The 14,313-nt window shown below is 39.6% G+C and overlaps 1 protein-coding gene across 1 annotated transcript in view; it reads right to left on the bottom strand.

The window, feature by feature from the left end:
• LOC311097269 (5-hydroxytryptamine receptor 3A-like) overlaps nt 1-6,196 on the bottom strand; it is a gene marked incomplete at both ends in the record, with an annotated part of 46,109 nt that extends 39,913 nt beyond the window's left edge. Inside the window, one exon of the mRNA XM_084136839.1 lies at nt 6,148-6,196. Coding sequence (XP_083992965.1) covers nt 6,148-6,196 — 49 coding nt within the window. The remainder of the gene's footprint in view (nt 1-6,147) is intronic.
• Nucleotides 6,197-14,313: the final 8,117 nt, after the last annotated feature.

Raw genomic sequence — 14,313 nt, 5'->3', positions numbered from 1 at the left:
TTTTTACGATTTTATTTTTTACAGTGTGAGTAAGAACTGATGATAGCATGGCTTGATCTTTGGTTGACCAATCAGGGGAAAGGATACGTTTACAAAATTTATCGATTTTGGTTTTATTGTTTTTCCATTCGACGGATTAGAACAGTGTGATGAAAAAAACAAATTTAAATATATATATATATATATATATATATATATAAAAAAAAATAGTTGTAAGTATCAAATTACATTCATAATCAGCCTTACAGTCCCCGGCTTCATCTTTGTTGATCTCATCATTCTGTTAAATTGTTTTTAATGGGCCAATATTCATGAATATTGACACTTGCGATATTCAAAAATGTTCAGCAATGATGCGTGTCCAGTTTAAAAGTGATTGAGGTTTCAATCTTTTTATTCTCAATTAAATCGATGCGATTTCCAATAGTATAGAGTTCAAAATTCATAATATTCTTAGAAATGTGATGTGTAAGTTAACATTCACCTATATTTGTTTATTTTATTTATTTTTAAATAGATTTTCCTTGTTGATCTGTATAATGTGTTATATTAAGTTTATTCAATGCATTTTGCCCACGTGGAAAAGCTGAAAAATAAAATAGGGGGTTATTTTAGGATTAACACTCATACAGGTTAAAAAAAGCGTACCTTCTATGACTATAAGGTTGAAACAGAATATCATTATTCACTATTAATTGGTTATTCCGTTGAATTAATGATGTTTGTTGCATTTAAGCAATTCAGATTTCTGTTGGTGTAGTAAAGTTATCTTGAACTTCAATATATCCAAAATAAAATGTGTTAAAGACATTTAAATGTTGAGTGAACACAACATATTGTGTTGGTAAGACACTAATACATTAACTAATGTTAATGAATTTAACCCCACTTGTAAAGTGTTTTCAATTAGAATTTTGTTTGTTTTTAAAAATGTACTTACAGACTGAGGTAGCAGCCAACATTAGCCAGAGTACGTACATGCTCAATAGATCCCAAGTGCCTTAAATGCTTCAGCTAAAGGATGAGGATTCACTCTTGAACAGATATTGGCCATTTGGTCATATTTAAGCACTGTGAGAAACATGCCCCACCTCCCAAATATGGTCAAAATATTTTATTTACTATAGAGAATCAATAAGGTTGACATAACACCTGGGGACTCGCATCACAGAAAGGAATTATAATGCCTTAAACATTTAAAAGCCAAATATTTATCTAAATATATGACTACACTAAAAACAATCATCTTAGGATCATTTCTACATGTAATATGAGATGACAGTCCTGCAGGGACAGAAAGGCTACCGCTCACAGATGACCAAATGACCAAACCTATTATGTGTTGTTTATTCATATTGCTACAGGGCAACAGACCTGTACGTTTAATATAATACAGGGGCTTTCAAAGTCAAAGCTCCTGCTGAAATTACACAATGACCCTCCCCTATTATTAATTATAAGGGGATGGCATGAGGACAGTGAGGGGACGGCAACACCAAAGCATTTAATCATTCATACTAAATCTAATATCATAATATCATCTATACTAATTCTATACTATTATTAAAGACAAAACAGCCACACGCGGCAATCATCGAGATCCAAACAACAATTGCCCATGTGAATGATTAGCTTCCAGCTGTAATGTGTCTTATGATGTGGTTTGATTAAAGTTTGAAAAGTCCATCTTGGATCTTCACTAAAATAAAGGCAACTGCAACACACAAGTGTCAAAATCTACACATTAATTTAAAAAAGTTTGTGCTTTTAGGGGGTACACTTTAACATTTATCTTAAAGGTATAGTTATATAGTAGTTATATATTTTTTTCCCAGCCATACAATTGAAGGCAATGGGCACGGGAACAGTTTGGTTAGCAACATTCTTCAAAATATTGTCTTTTGTGTTCAACAGAAGAAAGAAACCCTAAAGTTTTGGAACAACATGAGGGTGAACTAATCATTTTTACTTGGTCATTTATGTCTCCGCAATCTCTACACGTGAACTAAAGTAATTTAAAGTTTATTTATTTTTTTGTGTGAATATTGAGCAGTGATAACATAACACACTTGAAATATATAAGCACTTTTCTGAATTTTTATGCTTGAAACATAACACACAACAAATTAATAACAAAAAAAACTAATTTGCTGCATAATCTTAAGGTGATGATACACAGGGAAACTTTTTGAGCAATGTTGCTGTGCAATGTTACTATCAACAGGCAACCAGATGAGACACAGGCCCCACGACCGATAAAAATTATCCAGATATAAATGTATTGCCCATTTTTAATGGGAAAGTGCCCAAGCAACAATCGCTCTGCAAGATTGCCCAGCAACATTGCTCAAAAAGTTGCCCTGTGTATCATCACCTTTACAGATGGGTCTTACACAAATCAATTTAGGAAAATGAATCATTAACATCTCCATTCCCTATCCAAGAATATCATATTAGAGGCTGTTTCTTCCAGAACACACACACTTACTGGACAGCTTGGAGTTCCTTCAAAAACTTCCACTGAGCTCACAACTGTTTTTTCCAGAGTTATCCCTCCTTTCAATATCTTCCTTCATCACATACCTCCATCATATCAATTAAATTCAGCCAGGAACAATCAAAGTCTACCTCAGCAGCATTAATTTCTTTTTCAAACTCATCCATGGCCAAAAGTGCCCCAACATTTAAAATCCTCAGATATCCCTCCTCATCAAAGGTTTACAAAAAACATAAATTCTAGAACACCTTTAACCATCGACATTCTAAGGATCTGCCTAACGACTCTCTGCTCAGGTTTATATTCCCCCAACAAAACAAGAACCTTAGATAACGTTCAATTTGGCTCTCTTTGGCTTCCTCAGAGTCTCAGAATTCAAACTTCAACCCATACATCCTACAATCTCTGACCTTCAAGTAATAAACCATGATACCATACGTTTCAACATCAAACAAAGCAAAATAGATCAACTGAAACACGGTCATTCAAATTTCATTTTCATTTTGCCAACCCCCATTCTACCATACCAGTCCATAGCCCTTTTTCTTCACCAGAGGATATCCCAAATTACCTCTCCTCTCAACCCTCTTTTTACCTCCAGTTGTTGGTTTCAAAATAACTTCAAATCCATCCTCAACAGTTCCGGCAACCCAACCAAACATTTCTCTTCCCATTCCTTCAGCATAGGGGCAGCCACCACAGCAGCGCCAGGGGCCTATCCGAAAACCAAAAAAAAAAAAAAAAAAAAAAATGCTAGGTCGATGGTCGTTCCATGCCTTTGAAACATATATTCGATAAACTCTACATCACATTAGACAAGCACACCAAACATAGCATCTTTCAAAGAGCGCTTGGGTTGAATTTGTTTACAACAAAGATGGCTGCCGCTGGAGAATTGAGATGTGTGGATTACGCCATCGGGTCTGTTATAGAAGATATTGACAGCGCATTAATTTTTAATCATATAATTTTCAATCAATATAATTTTCATATAAACTCCAGCAGTTTCTTAGACTTCTGACAAAAGGTTTTGTCCCATCACCTCTTAGCTGTACAAAATAGTGCATGTAAGAACAAATAACACTGGGCAACAAATCAGTTTGACAGTTATGACAATTCTGTCATCATTTACTAATCTTCATGTCGTTCCAAACCAAAATCTTTTATTTTTTTTTTATTTTTTTTTACCCCAATGAAGCAATAAATGCACATGCACCTGTGGAATAGTCATATAACTATAACAGTTTTACTGTAACTATAACACTATAACAGTTTACAGGCAGTAGACAATTAAGGTCAGAGTTACAGTAACTTAGGACACTAAAGAGACCTTTCTACTGACCTGTTCACAATAACTTCCTGCTGAATTAAAATGTAAGCTATGAATGATTCTTATAGACACGTAAAGCAAAATTACATGCCAAATAATAACAATTTGAGTGTTTTTATATATATTTACTGTATATTTATTGATGTTGTTATTTTATTATTATTATTATTATTATTATTATTATCATTATTGTTATTTTCAAAGTGTGTACCTCATGGGGACAGTACATTCTCCACAGATATGTTTGCTCAAAGGGAAAAGGACAAAAGTGGTTTACAACTTTTTTGACTCTAAGAAATTTCTCAAGAAAATTCATCAGCACATTTGGTGGAAGTGCTTACTAAAACAATAATAATCTCAATTAAACTATAATAATAATAATAATAATAATAATAATAATACTAAAAAAACCTCTGTCTATACAGCTGTCACCCACCCTATAGTGATGGATCTGAACACAGTCTATATATGTGACCTGCGGATCATGTTGTATGGCCATTCAGGGAAGATCTTGCCCTTGAGCGAGACACATAAGCCCACATTGCTTCAGGGAAACCAACATTGTAATAAATTCATGATGCTGTCATGATGATGGCATTGTATTAAAGTTATAAATGGCATTGAATCAACAAACACATTCCACTAGCCATGGTTGTATGGCGATATATATTAACTATTTAAAATAAATAAAATATGTTCCAACCAAGGAAAAATGAAAAGAAAAAAAAAAAGGTTTGTTTGTTTACAGCAGGAGCAGCAACAATTGTATGATCAGTGTTAGGAATTACAATGCATGAATTTAATGGATGGATTATCAAATTTGAAGGTATTATCCATGTGGTTTTTGTGTGTAGAGTTTCAAGAAATGGAGCCAGAGTTTCAGAATCAGAAACTTTATTTTTCCTTTGCAATTCTTTATTTTTGTTTGCATTTTTTTTTTTGCTCAATATTTTAATTTTGTTTTGCAAAACTTTTCTTTTTTTCTTTTTTTGCAATACTTTATTATTTTACAAATCTATGGTTGTGACTCCATATATATATATATATATATATATATATATATATATATATATATATATATATATATATATATATATATATATATATATGTATTGCTATACATAAATATACATATTTACACTACAGAAATTAAAAGGGGGTAAAAATAAAGTCTTTGTTTCTTAAAACTGAGTTTTGAGTTTTGATTTCCAGTTTTGGTTTATTTCTTTGCTCTTGGCTGACATGTGGCATTGCCTGCTTGTGGCCCAGATCTGGCAAACAGGAGCGGTCCGCCCAAGTGTCATCATTCCACACTGCATGTGGGCCAGATCAGTATCCACAAGCCACAGACGTGGGCCGGATCTGGGACGAAACAATGTTGCTATCTCTGGAGAGTTGGCTGGGGTTTTTTTTCAATCGTAATTTTTAATTTAAAATGTTTGCAATTTGAAGCACATGTTTAAATGTTTTGCCAATTGCTAGAGCAACTTAATAAAGCAAAATAAAGTCGTTATTTTTGTTTGTTTTTTGCGCACAAACAGTATTATCGTCACTTGATAAACTTAAGGTTGAGCCACTGTAGTCACTTGGACTATTTTAACAATGTTTTTACTAACTCTTCTGGGCCAGCAGAATGAAATTGCCTAGAAGCCTATGGAGAAGTGATCCAGCTCTCAGATTTCATCAAAAAATTCTTAATTTGTGTTCCGAAGATGAACGAAAGTCTTATGGGGTTGGAACAACATGAGGGTGAGTAATTACTGAGATAATTTTCATTTTTGGGTGAACTAACCCTTTCAATATTAAGATTCACTTGGCTAAAAAATGGCTTAAGGTTGGACATTACACAGCAAAATCCCTTGTGTTTCATGAACACTACTCAGTGTTCATATGTACCCACACTGCAGAGTATTTAACTGAAGCAGTGCTGGATTGTATTAGAGAATTGAATGATGATTGAGCATTAGTGATGTAACTGAAGGAAAGAGGAACAGACATTTGAAGTCATCATTATGGTGATCAGTGTTTACTGTAGTTGGGCCCGTGACGCTGGGTTGTGTGTTCAGAAAACACATTTATTGCATAAGAGGAAGCTGAGGTAGAATAACATCAGGTGATGTTGACTGTTAATGTCATTATGAAGTGTCGCTGTTCACTTCTGAAGTCTAATCACTGAACAAAAATGTGTTTTGTTGGGGTTAGGAATCAATTTGTTTGAATATTGTGCTATTAAGCATGTGAAACTACTGAGACAAACAGATGTGATGAAAACATATTATGAGTAGAGTGTTATTAACTACGGTGCTCTTTAGACACTCACAGACATCAACAATCAGCATCTTAAACGCAACAATGCTGACATGCTTCATGCTAGCACACAAAACTCTTTCATGACTCCAAGCATGCATCTTTGATATATTTTTTTATTGTCACCATTTTGAAGTTTGTATGATGAGTGTTGATGTCTAAGTGCGTCTCAACTTTTACATGAAAGGTTGTAGTGATTTTGGAGGATCTCACACAGATCTATTCAGTGTTAAGTGAGATTTTAAGTGAGACATGTAAAGTCCATGTTCACACCGTCTCTGTGATGTGGAGTGCCCGTGTGAGCCACTGGAGGGCACTCTCTCCCTGCATTATGTTTCACCATGGACTCATTATGTTTAATTAGGTTTCAGTGGTGTTTGATTATGGGTCATTGAGTTCCTTATTTAAGCCTGAGTGATCCCTGTGTCTGGTGCGAAGTCTTGTCACACTGTAAGCGTACATCTCTGAGCATTCTTCCCTGTTTGAGGATTCCGTGTTTCTCTGGACTCTTGACCCTTGCCTGCTTCTTGGACTGTGTATGAACCTGTGCTGCCTGCCTCGACCTAAGCCTGTTATCACCACGAGTTACTGGATTGCCCCTTGTTTAATTGTATGCCGGAGTTTATGTCTACTTGTGTGTGAGTTGAAATAAAGTGCTGCATATGGATCCGACTGCCTCTGTCCTTACGTTACAGAAGACTTCGCCACTACAGGATCCAGCAGACTTTCAGCATCTATCGATCGTGGCCAAGACTCAAGTTTCCATGCTAGCCTCTCACCATTTACAGCTGGAGAGACTAACATCTCTCCTTGAGGAACTTACAAGCTTTAGGCAATCTGTGTCTTCGCAGAGCTTAAGCACAGTCACTAATCAAGCCCAAGCTCCCGCTGCACCTGTTCCACCGCAACCCAGTGTGAGTACTGCATTGAACTATTTCAGTCTGTCACTTCCTGAAAAATTTAATGGCTCACCTGTGGCGTGTGAGGGATTCCTTCAGCAGTGCAGCTTGTATATGAATCTTCAGCCCCAGTTTTACTCCTCGGATTATGACCGCGTTTCCTTCATTTGCTCACTGTTCACTGGAGAGGCTCTGGAGTGGGTAGGCGCGTTCTGGGAATCAGGTCGGGTATCGTTCCCTTCTTATGATGTGTTTATCGCTCTATTCAGAGAGGCTTTTGAACTCCCCGCAGGAGAAGAGGATCCTGAAGAACTGCTCTTGTCTCTGCGTCGGGGAGATTCGTATATGGCGGATTTCTCTCACTCATTCCGCACGCCACTAAAGCCTCATCTCGCCAAACTGTTCGATCCTCCCTTGATGACCGTTAGAGGGGCTTTCAAGTATACAGTTTCTGCCAAATCCATTCATCGTGTCGGACCCCTCAAGCCCGTATTCCTCACTGGTCTTGTTGAACTTGTTAATCCAGAGACAGCGGAGGTTTCGCCGGCCGAACTGGAGTTTGAGCGCGTGCCAGCCGACTCGAAAGAATCGAGTATCGAGTCCAGTGAACCGAATCCCGAGTCCAGTGAACCGAATCCCGAGTCCAGTGAACCGAATCCCGAGTCCAGTGAGTCCAGTGAACCGAATCCCGAGTCCAGTGAGTCCAGTGAACCGAATCCCGAGTCCAGTGAGTCCAGTGAACCGAATCCCGAGTCCAGTGAGTCTAGTGAACTGAATCCCGAGTCCAGTGAGTCCAGTGAACTGAATCCCGAGTCCAGTGAGTCCGGTGAACTGAATCCCGAGTCCAGTGAGTCCAGTGAACCGAATCCCGAGTCCAGTGAACCGAATCCCGAGTCCAGTGAACCGAATCCCGAGTCCAGTGAACCGAATCCCGAGTCCAGTGAACCGAATCCCGAGTCCAGTGAACCGAATCCCGAGTCCAGCGAGTCCAGTGAACCGAATCCCGAGTCCAGTGAGTCCAGTGAACCGAATCCCGAGTCCAGTGAACCGAATCCCGAGTCCAGTGAACCGAATCCCGAGTCCAGTGAGTCCAGTGAACTGAATCCCGAGTCCAGTGAGTCCAGTGAACTGAATCCCGAGTCCAGTGAACCGAATCCCGAGTCCAGTGAGTCCAGTGAACCGAATCCCGAGTCCAGTGAGTCCAGTGAACCGAATCCCGAGTCCAGTGAGTCCAGTGAACCGAATCCCGAGTCCAGTGAATCCAGTGAACCGAATCCCGAGTCCAGTGAGTCCAGTGAACTGAATCCCGAGTCCAGTGAACCGAATCCCGAGTCCAGTGAACCGAATCCCGAGTCAAGTGAATCTAGCCCTGAGTCAAGTGGATCAAGTCCCGAATCAAGTGAATCCAGTGTGGAAAGTGAGTCAAGTTCGGCTGAATTTATGGAGTCAGGTCCAGTTAAGCGAAACGATTATGTTCCCCTGGATCCAGAGTTATCAGTTCCAACAGTGCGCCGTCGCAGGAGGAAGAGGAGGAGGACTCACTCGGCTCGCCAGGCTCCAGTGAGCGTACCTAGACTCCTCGCCCTGTCGGCCCCGCCTCTGCGCCTCGCCCTGCCGGCCCCGCCTCTGCGCCTCGCCCTGCCGGCCCCGCCTCTGCGCCTCGCCCTGCCGGCCCCGCCTCTGCGCCTCGCCCTGCCGGCCCCGCCTCTGCGCCTCGCCCTGCCGGCCCCGCCTCTGCGCCTCGCCCTGCCGGTCCCGCCTCTGCGCCTCGCCCTGCCGGTCCCGCCTCTGCGCCTCGCCCTGCCGGCCCCGCCTCTGCGCCTCGCCCTATCGGCCCCGCCTCTGCGCCTCACCTCGCCAACGCCTATCAAGCTCTGGGAGCCTTTTCCAGAGGCTGTTTCCAGCCCGGAGGCTATAGCCTTAAATTTCCCCAAGAACTTTTTGGGGGGGGGCAGTAGGTACCCTGTGAGGGCCATGGAGGTGGCGCTGACATGGACCTTGTCTGTGCTATTTCCACTTGAGTTTCTTATGCCGCTAGTCCTGTCTGGTCCTGTGCTTCCCATGCCACTGGTCACGTTCAGTCCTGAGTCTGCTTCGTCCTTGTCTTCGTTTAAGTGTGCTTCATCCTGGTACCCCTTCAAGTGTGCCCAACTCTGGTCTCCGGTCAGGTGTGTTCCACCCTGGTTGTCTACGACACGTGCTTCCCCATGGTCTCTTGTCCTGCTCTGGTTTCCAGGCCCCAGGTTTCTCCATGGGCCTGTCCTCCTGCCTTTCCACGGGCCTAGTCCTCCATCCCAGTCCCCGATGACCTCCCCCCAGAGCTCTTAGGAGCGTCTGGAAGCCGCTCCTTTGGGGGGGGGCTATGTGATGTGGAGTGCCCGTGTGAGCCACTGGAGGGCACTCTCTCCCTGCATTATGTTTCACCATGGACTCATTATGTTTAATTAGGTTTCAGTGGTGTTTGATTATGGGTCATTGAGTTCCTTATTTAAGCCTGAGTGATCCCTGTGTCTGGTGCGAAGTCTTGTCACACTGTAAGCGTACATCTCTGAGCATTCTTCCCTGTTTGAGGATTCCGTGTTTCTCTGGACTCTTGACCCTTGCCTGCTTCTTGGACTGTGTATGAACCTGTGCTGCCTGCCTCGACCTAAGCCTGTTATCACCACGAGTTACTGGATTGCCCCTTGTTTAATTGTATGCCGGAGTTTATGTCTACTTGTGTGTGAGTTGAAATAAAGTGCTGCATATGGATCCGACTGCCTCTGTCCTTACGTTACAGTCTCCACCACTTCATATAAACATTTTTCTTATTTTCCCCATGAATTTGATGTAAAAAGCAGTCCATACACTATACGCGCTATTGCTTCTTGCCAGTCATCCGGTGTTTTTGTTTATTTTGTTTTAGGTGAGAGATTTTGCGAGATTTCCTGTGTTCACAGGCGGGACTCTGGTTGTTTGTGAATGGAATCTGTTAGTGTATGGCGTGCTTTTCTGGTCATATCGCAGCACTCCACACACTAGAGGAACAAAACTGTTAAATCTATGATTTCTTATCGTCATATTTGTGGTCTCTCACATTTTAAAAAATCGTATAATTCTTTAAAAATCTTTTAGTGTGACCCAAGCATTGACGAAGCCCGTCTGATCTATATTAATAATAGTGGGAAGCACCAACTCGAGCTGAGTCTGTAAATTGTTTGCTAGTATTTAAAGGCACACTGTGTAGAAATTGTGTTTTTGTCAAACAGCGACTCAGAATACTTGCACTGTCGTAAATACCCCTCCACCCCCCCACCTCCCACCCTGTACACCGGTACCTGCGTCGGGCATGGAACAGGCACAGATAGACTCCGAAGACATGATTATTGCAATTTATCATAATAGTTTGCAAATTGTGCTCGTTTACACTATTTACAACCTTTATGTTAGGTTTATGTCCTGATAATTATGTGAGATATTGAAACTGTTCTCATGATAATCGCAGGAATCAACGTCAACCGTGTCGTCTGATATCCCTCAGGACTATGTGATAAATACACCTCACACAACACCTGAGTTCAGCTGGCAAAGTTCGTGAGGCAAGCTAGGCAATAAAACATAACGCAAAAAAGACGTAAGAGAAATGAGTGTTTGTTAGCAAGTCTGTTAACAGCTCTGATAATGGAAAGCTAGTTAGACATATGTGGAAATTATTGGACTGGTCTAATTATCAGCAATGAATGAACAGCATGTAAAAATGACATACTACAAGCAAGCGCAACAACATACAACATAGAACGCAAACAAGTTTACAAATAAGAGATTTATTTAGTGGCCACTTCACAACTGCATTTTATTGATCATCAGCTAAAATTTCAAAATCAAAGACCGCAATAAGAGAGAGCAGAAACAGCCCTGGTAAGATCATTTAATTTCTTTACTTTTAATGATGATGATGATTGTGTGTTAAGCATCTGCGACTTACTTTCACTTTGATTTGCGATAGTTTGCATGTTGGCTTGATGAATAGATGCTCAGTTGCTCATCTGCGGTGATGCGTGTTCCAGTAGCGTTGTCATATCTGGCTATAACATATAGCCTATAACACGCTCTCACACGTTTTTTTATTTATTTTTTTAGCATTGTTGGGAGGAGTACAATTTACATATGTGGTTTCAACAACCAGATGCATTTACACTTGTCTAGTTTCGTCTGGAATGCGTCTCAGACCTTCTCCTGAAGTGGTTTGAGCGATCGGATTCAAATCCATCTTGAATGCGTTTCGGAGGGCATTTACACCTGGTCTTTTCATGATCGGATAGCTATCCCATCTGAGAAAACGCATGAAGTGGCCAGGTGTAAACAACCCCCATGACAAAAACATACGCACGAAAGCCGAAAACAAACGCTGGTTGGCCTCTCACGTCCAAATTTGATGAAGTGTTGGGGGAAGTGACGTATGGCGTAAAGCGGTCGAATTTTGTAGTTCTTTTTATGCTCGGGTTACTACCCGAACCCCGAAGTTACATAGTGCCAGTAAAAGCGATACAGACCCCGTCAGGCTACGGCAGACGTGTCATTATTAAGGTTGAAAAGCTACATAGTGTTCCTTTAAAAATCTACATTAAGTAAAGAAATAGGGTGATAAGATCCACATTCTCCAGTATGTTTGCCTTTCTTTAAAAGAACACAAATATTAGCTTCCAACTAAGTAGGCAGATTGCCAGACTCAACATAGACTGTAAAAAGTAAACATATGCAGTTGTTGCTTTAAGGAGGTATTTCTATCTGATTATTCCTACACATTATAGTTTTGTTGTTGTACTTCAACCAGTTTGATGTAACATAAAACAAGGGAATATTGTTTTAACTTAATTGAGTTACATTGACGCAACAGACAATTTCCATTAAAGCTCAGGATGGACACATTCGACACATGCGCACCTGCTTCAATGAGAAATTGTCATTTGGGGTTATTAAACACATTAAGTTGCATCAACGTATAAATCACAACAGATCAGGGAAATAGACGAGTCCATGATGATTATGGCATCATCACAACACAGCACAAAACACCTGATCAACTTTCTCTTGGTTTATTCTTGCCATAATAAACATGCTTTATAAACACACAGTTACAGCAGCCAGAAAAAAACAAAACATCTGATCCTTAAGGGTTCAAGGAGGCTAGGTTAAGAAGAAAAAAGAAATTGGTAAAGACATAAAACAAAATTGAATTACCCTGAATGCCGAACAATAAAATAGAACTATTTACACTCTTCGAAATATTAACATTTAAGTCCTTTTAAAGGTGGAGCCTGACGCCGGTCAGTTTCATATATGAGATCCATGCTCAACAGAAACTTTACAGGACAAGGAAAAACAACAAATGGCCTGGACACGTTTTAAAAGACACACAAGTAACACAAATACAGGTCATGCATCTGTTCAAAAGAGCTGACAACAGAAGTAAGCCCCGACGTAATAGTCAACCCTTTACTGGTATACAAAACATACTTAGCCTTAAGAAAAAAAAAAGTCTTCTTCTTCTTTGACATCTCATACTGTTGAAACTAACTATTCATTCCCCGTTGGGAATACACAGAACAAAATTTTATGCCGTTTTCTTTTTCTATTGTGTTGTTTTCCACATGTCCTGTTAGATTTGACTTGTGTGCTGTCTAGTTGTATGTTTGAGTCTGTGTTATTTTTCCCTTTTCAGTTTAGAAAATGTAAGCTTTGCTCTTTATGATTCATGTTTTGGACTGTGTACTTCCCAGAGACTCTTACTAAGTTTAGTTTACTACTATAGTAAAATGTGAATTGTTGTAAAGTGTTATCTGTTATTTTTGTATTCTAATATTTAATGTGCTTACTTAATACTCTGGAAAAATGTTAACACAGGTTTTGGTACTTACTTAAAAATGAAGTTAAAATACTTACTTACTGGTACTTAAAAATTTACTTAGAAATCCATACCTATGGCTGTAAGAATTAATTCATATAAATATAAAGAGGGCAGCACAGTGGCTCAGTGGGTATCACTATCATCTCAGAGCAAGAAGGTCCTGGTTTGAGTCCCGGAGTAAGCAGGATCACCGTGTTTCCTCTAGGTACTTCAGTTTTTCTTTGTCAAAGGTACATCTAAATTAGCGATACTCAAGTGTCTGTGTGTGATCCCCATTCAGGTTGTTTTGAACACTCAGAAATAACTTTTTCATAACATTTTCAAAATGATAGAATGGGACGTTCCTCTACGGTTCACATAAACCAAGAAAAAACTTTCTTAATACATTAAAAATATGGATGTTTTCGACATTTAAAAAACATTCAGAAATAATGTTTTCATAACATTTTCAAAATTATAGAATGGAGTGTTCCTCTAACGTTCACATAAACCAAGAAAAAAACATTCTTAATACATAAACAAATCTGGACGTTTTCAACATTTTAAAATCATTCAGAAATAACGTTTTCATAACTTAATGGGAATGTTAGCAAAACATTCTACTGTAAGTACACATTTTTTGTTAGCTGGTTAGTTCAACAAGTCTTTGTTTCCCAAAACCATATACAAACATTCGCAAACAGCATCTCAAAGTTGTGTGAAGCAGAGATTCTTGTTTGCTTGACATCAATAAATCAAAAAATCAAAAGTTTTGTGACTACAAAACTGTGCCCCGAACTTCCTGCAACATACCTCTTTAAATGTATATTTTTCAAATGAAAAACAGGTGTTATCAATGGAAATTTGCATTAATCAAGGTCCCAGACTTGGGCAGTTTACACCTTTTGGGGACAGGGGCACGCCCACCACAGTGAGCAAAGTATCTCTAAACTCTAAAAACCTTTATTACCCTTTGGTTTACTTCTGTGGGAATAAGACCTTTGTACCAGTCGCATTGAGACATTTCAAATGATACCAAACAAGTATAGTGTTTCATGAATATGAGCTTTCCTGTAGCTCAAACAGGGCGTTGGTGCTTGCAATGCCAAAGTCATGGGCTCATTTCCCAGGGAAAGCAAGAACTGATAAGAATGTAAATGTGTTCCTTAAAATGCAATGTAAGTCCCTTTGAATAAAAGCGTCTGCATAAATGTAATGATGATTGTTCACATTAAACCATTTAGAATTTTGAGTGGATTTCAACATGTGGAGAGGAGAGATGGGGAATGAGATGTAAATTAAGACAATACTTGGGTGATCAACTGAAGTGTGATGGGAATGCTATTTCCTAGAGAGAGTTCAAATGTTAATTTCCTTTGTTTTCTCAGAGAGTCAACCTCTCTTCCAGTTTTTC

Source organism: Abramis brama (assembly GCF_963993115.1).
Source record: "Abramis brama genome assembly, chromosome: 1".
NCBI classification, from domain to species: Eukaryota; Metazoa; Chordata; class Actinopteri; order Cypriniformes; family Leuciscidae; genus Abramis; species Abramis brama.
This window is presented reverse-complemented; position numbering and strand designations above follow the sequence as displayed.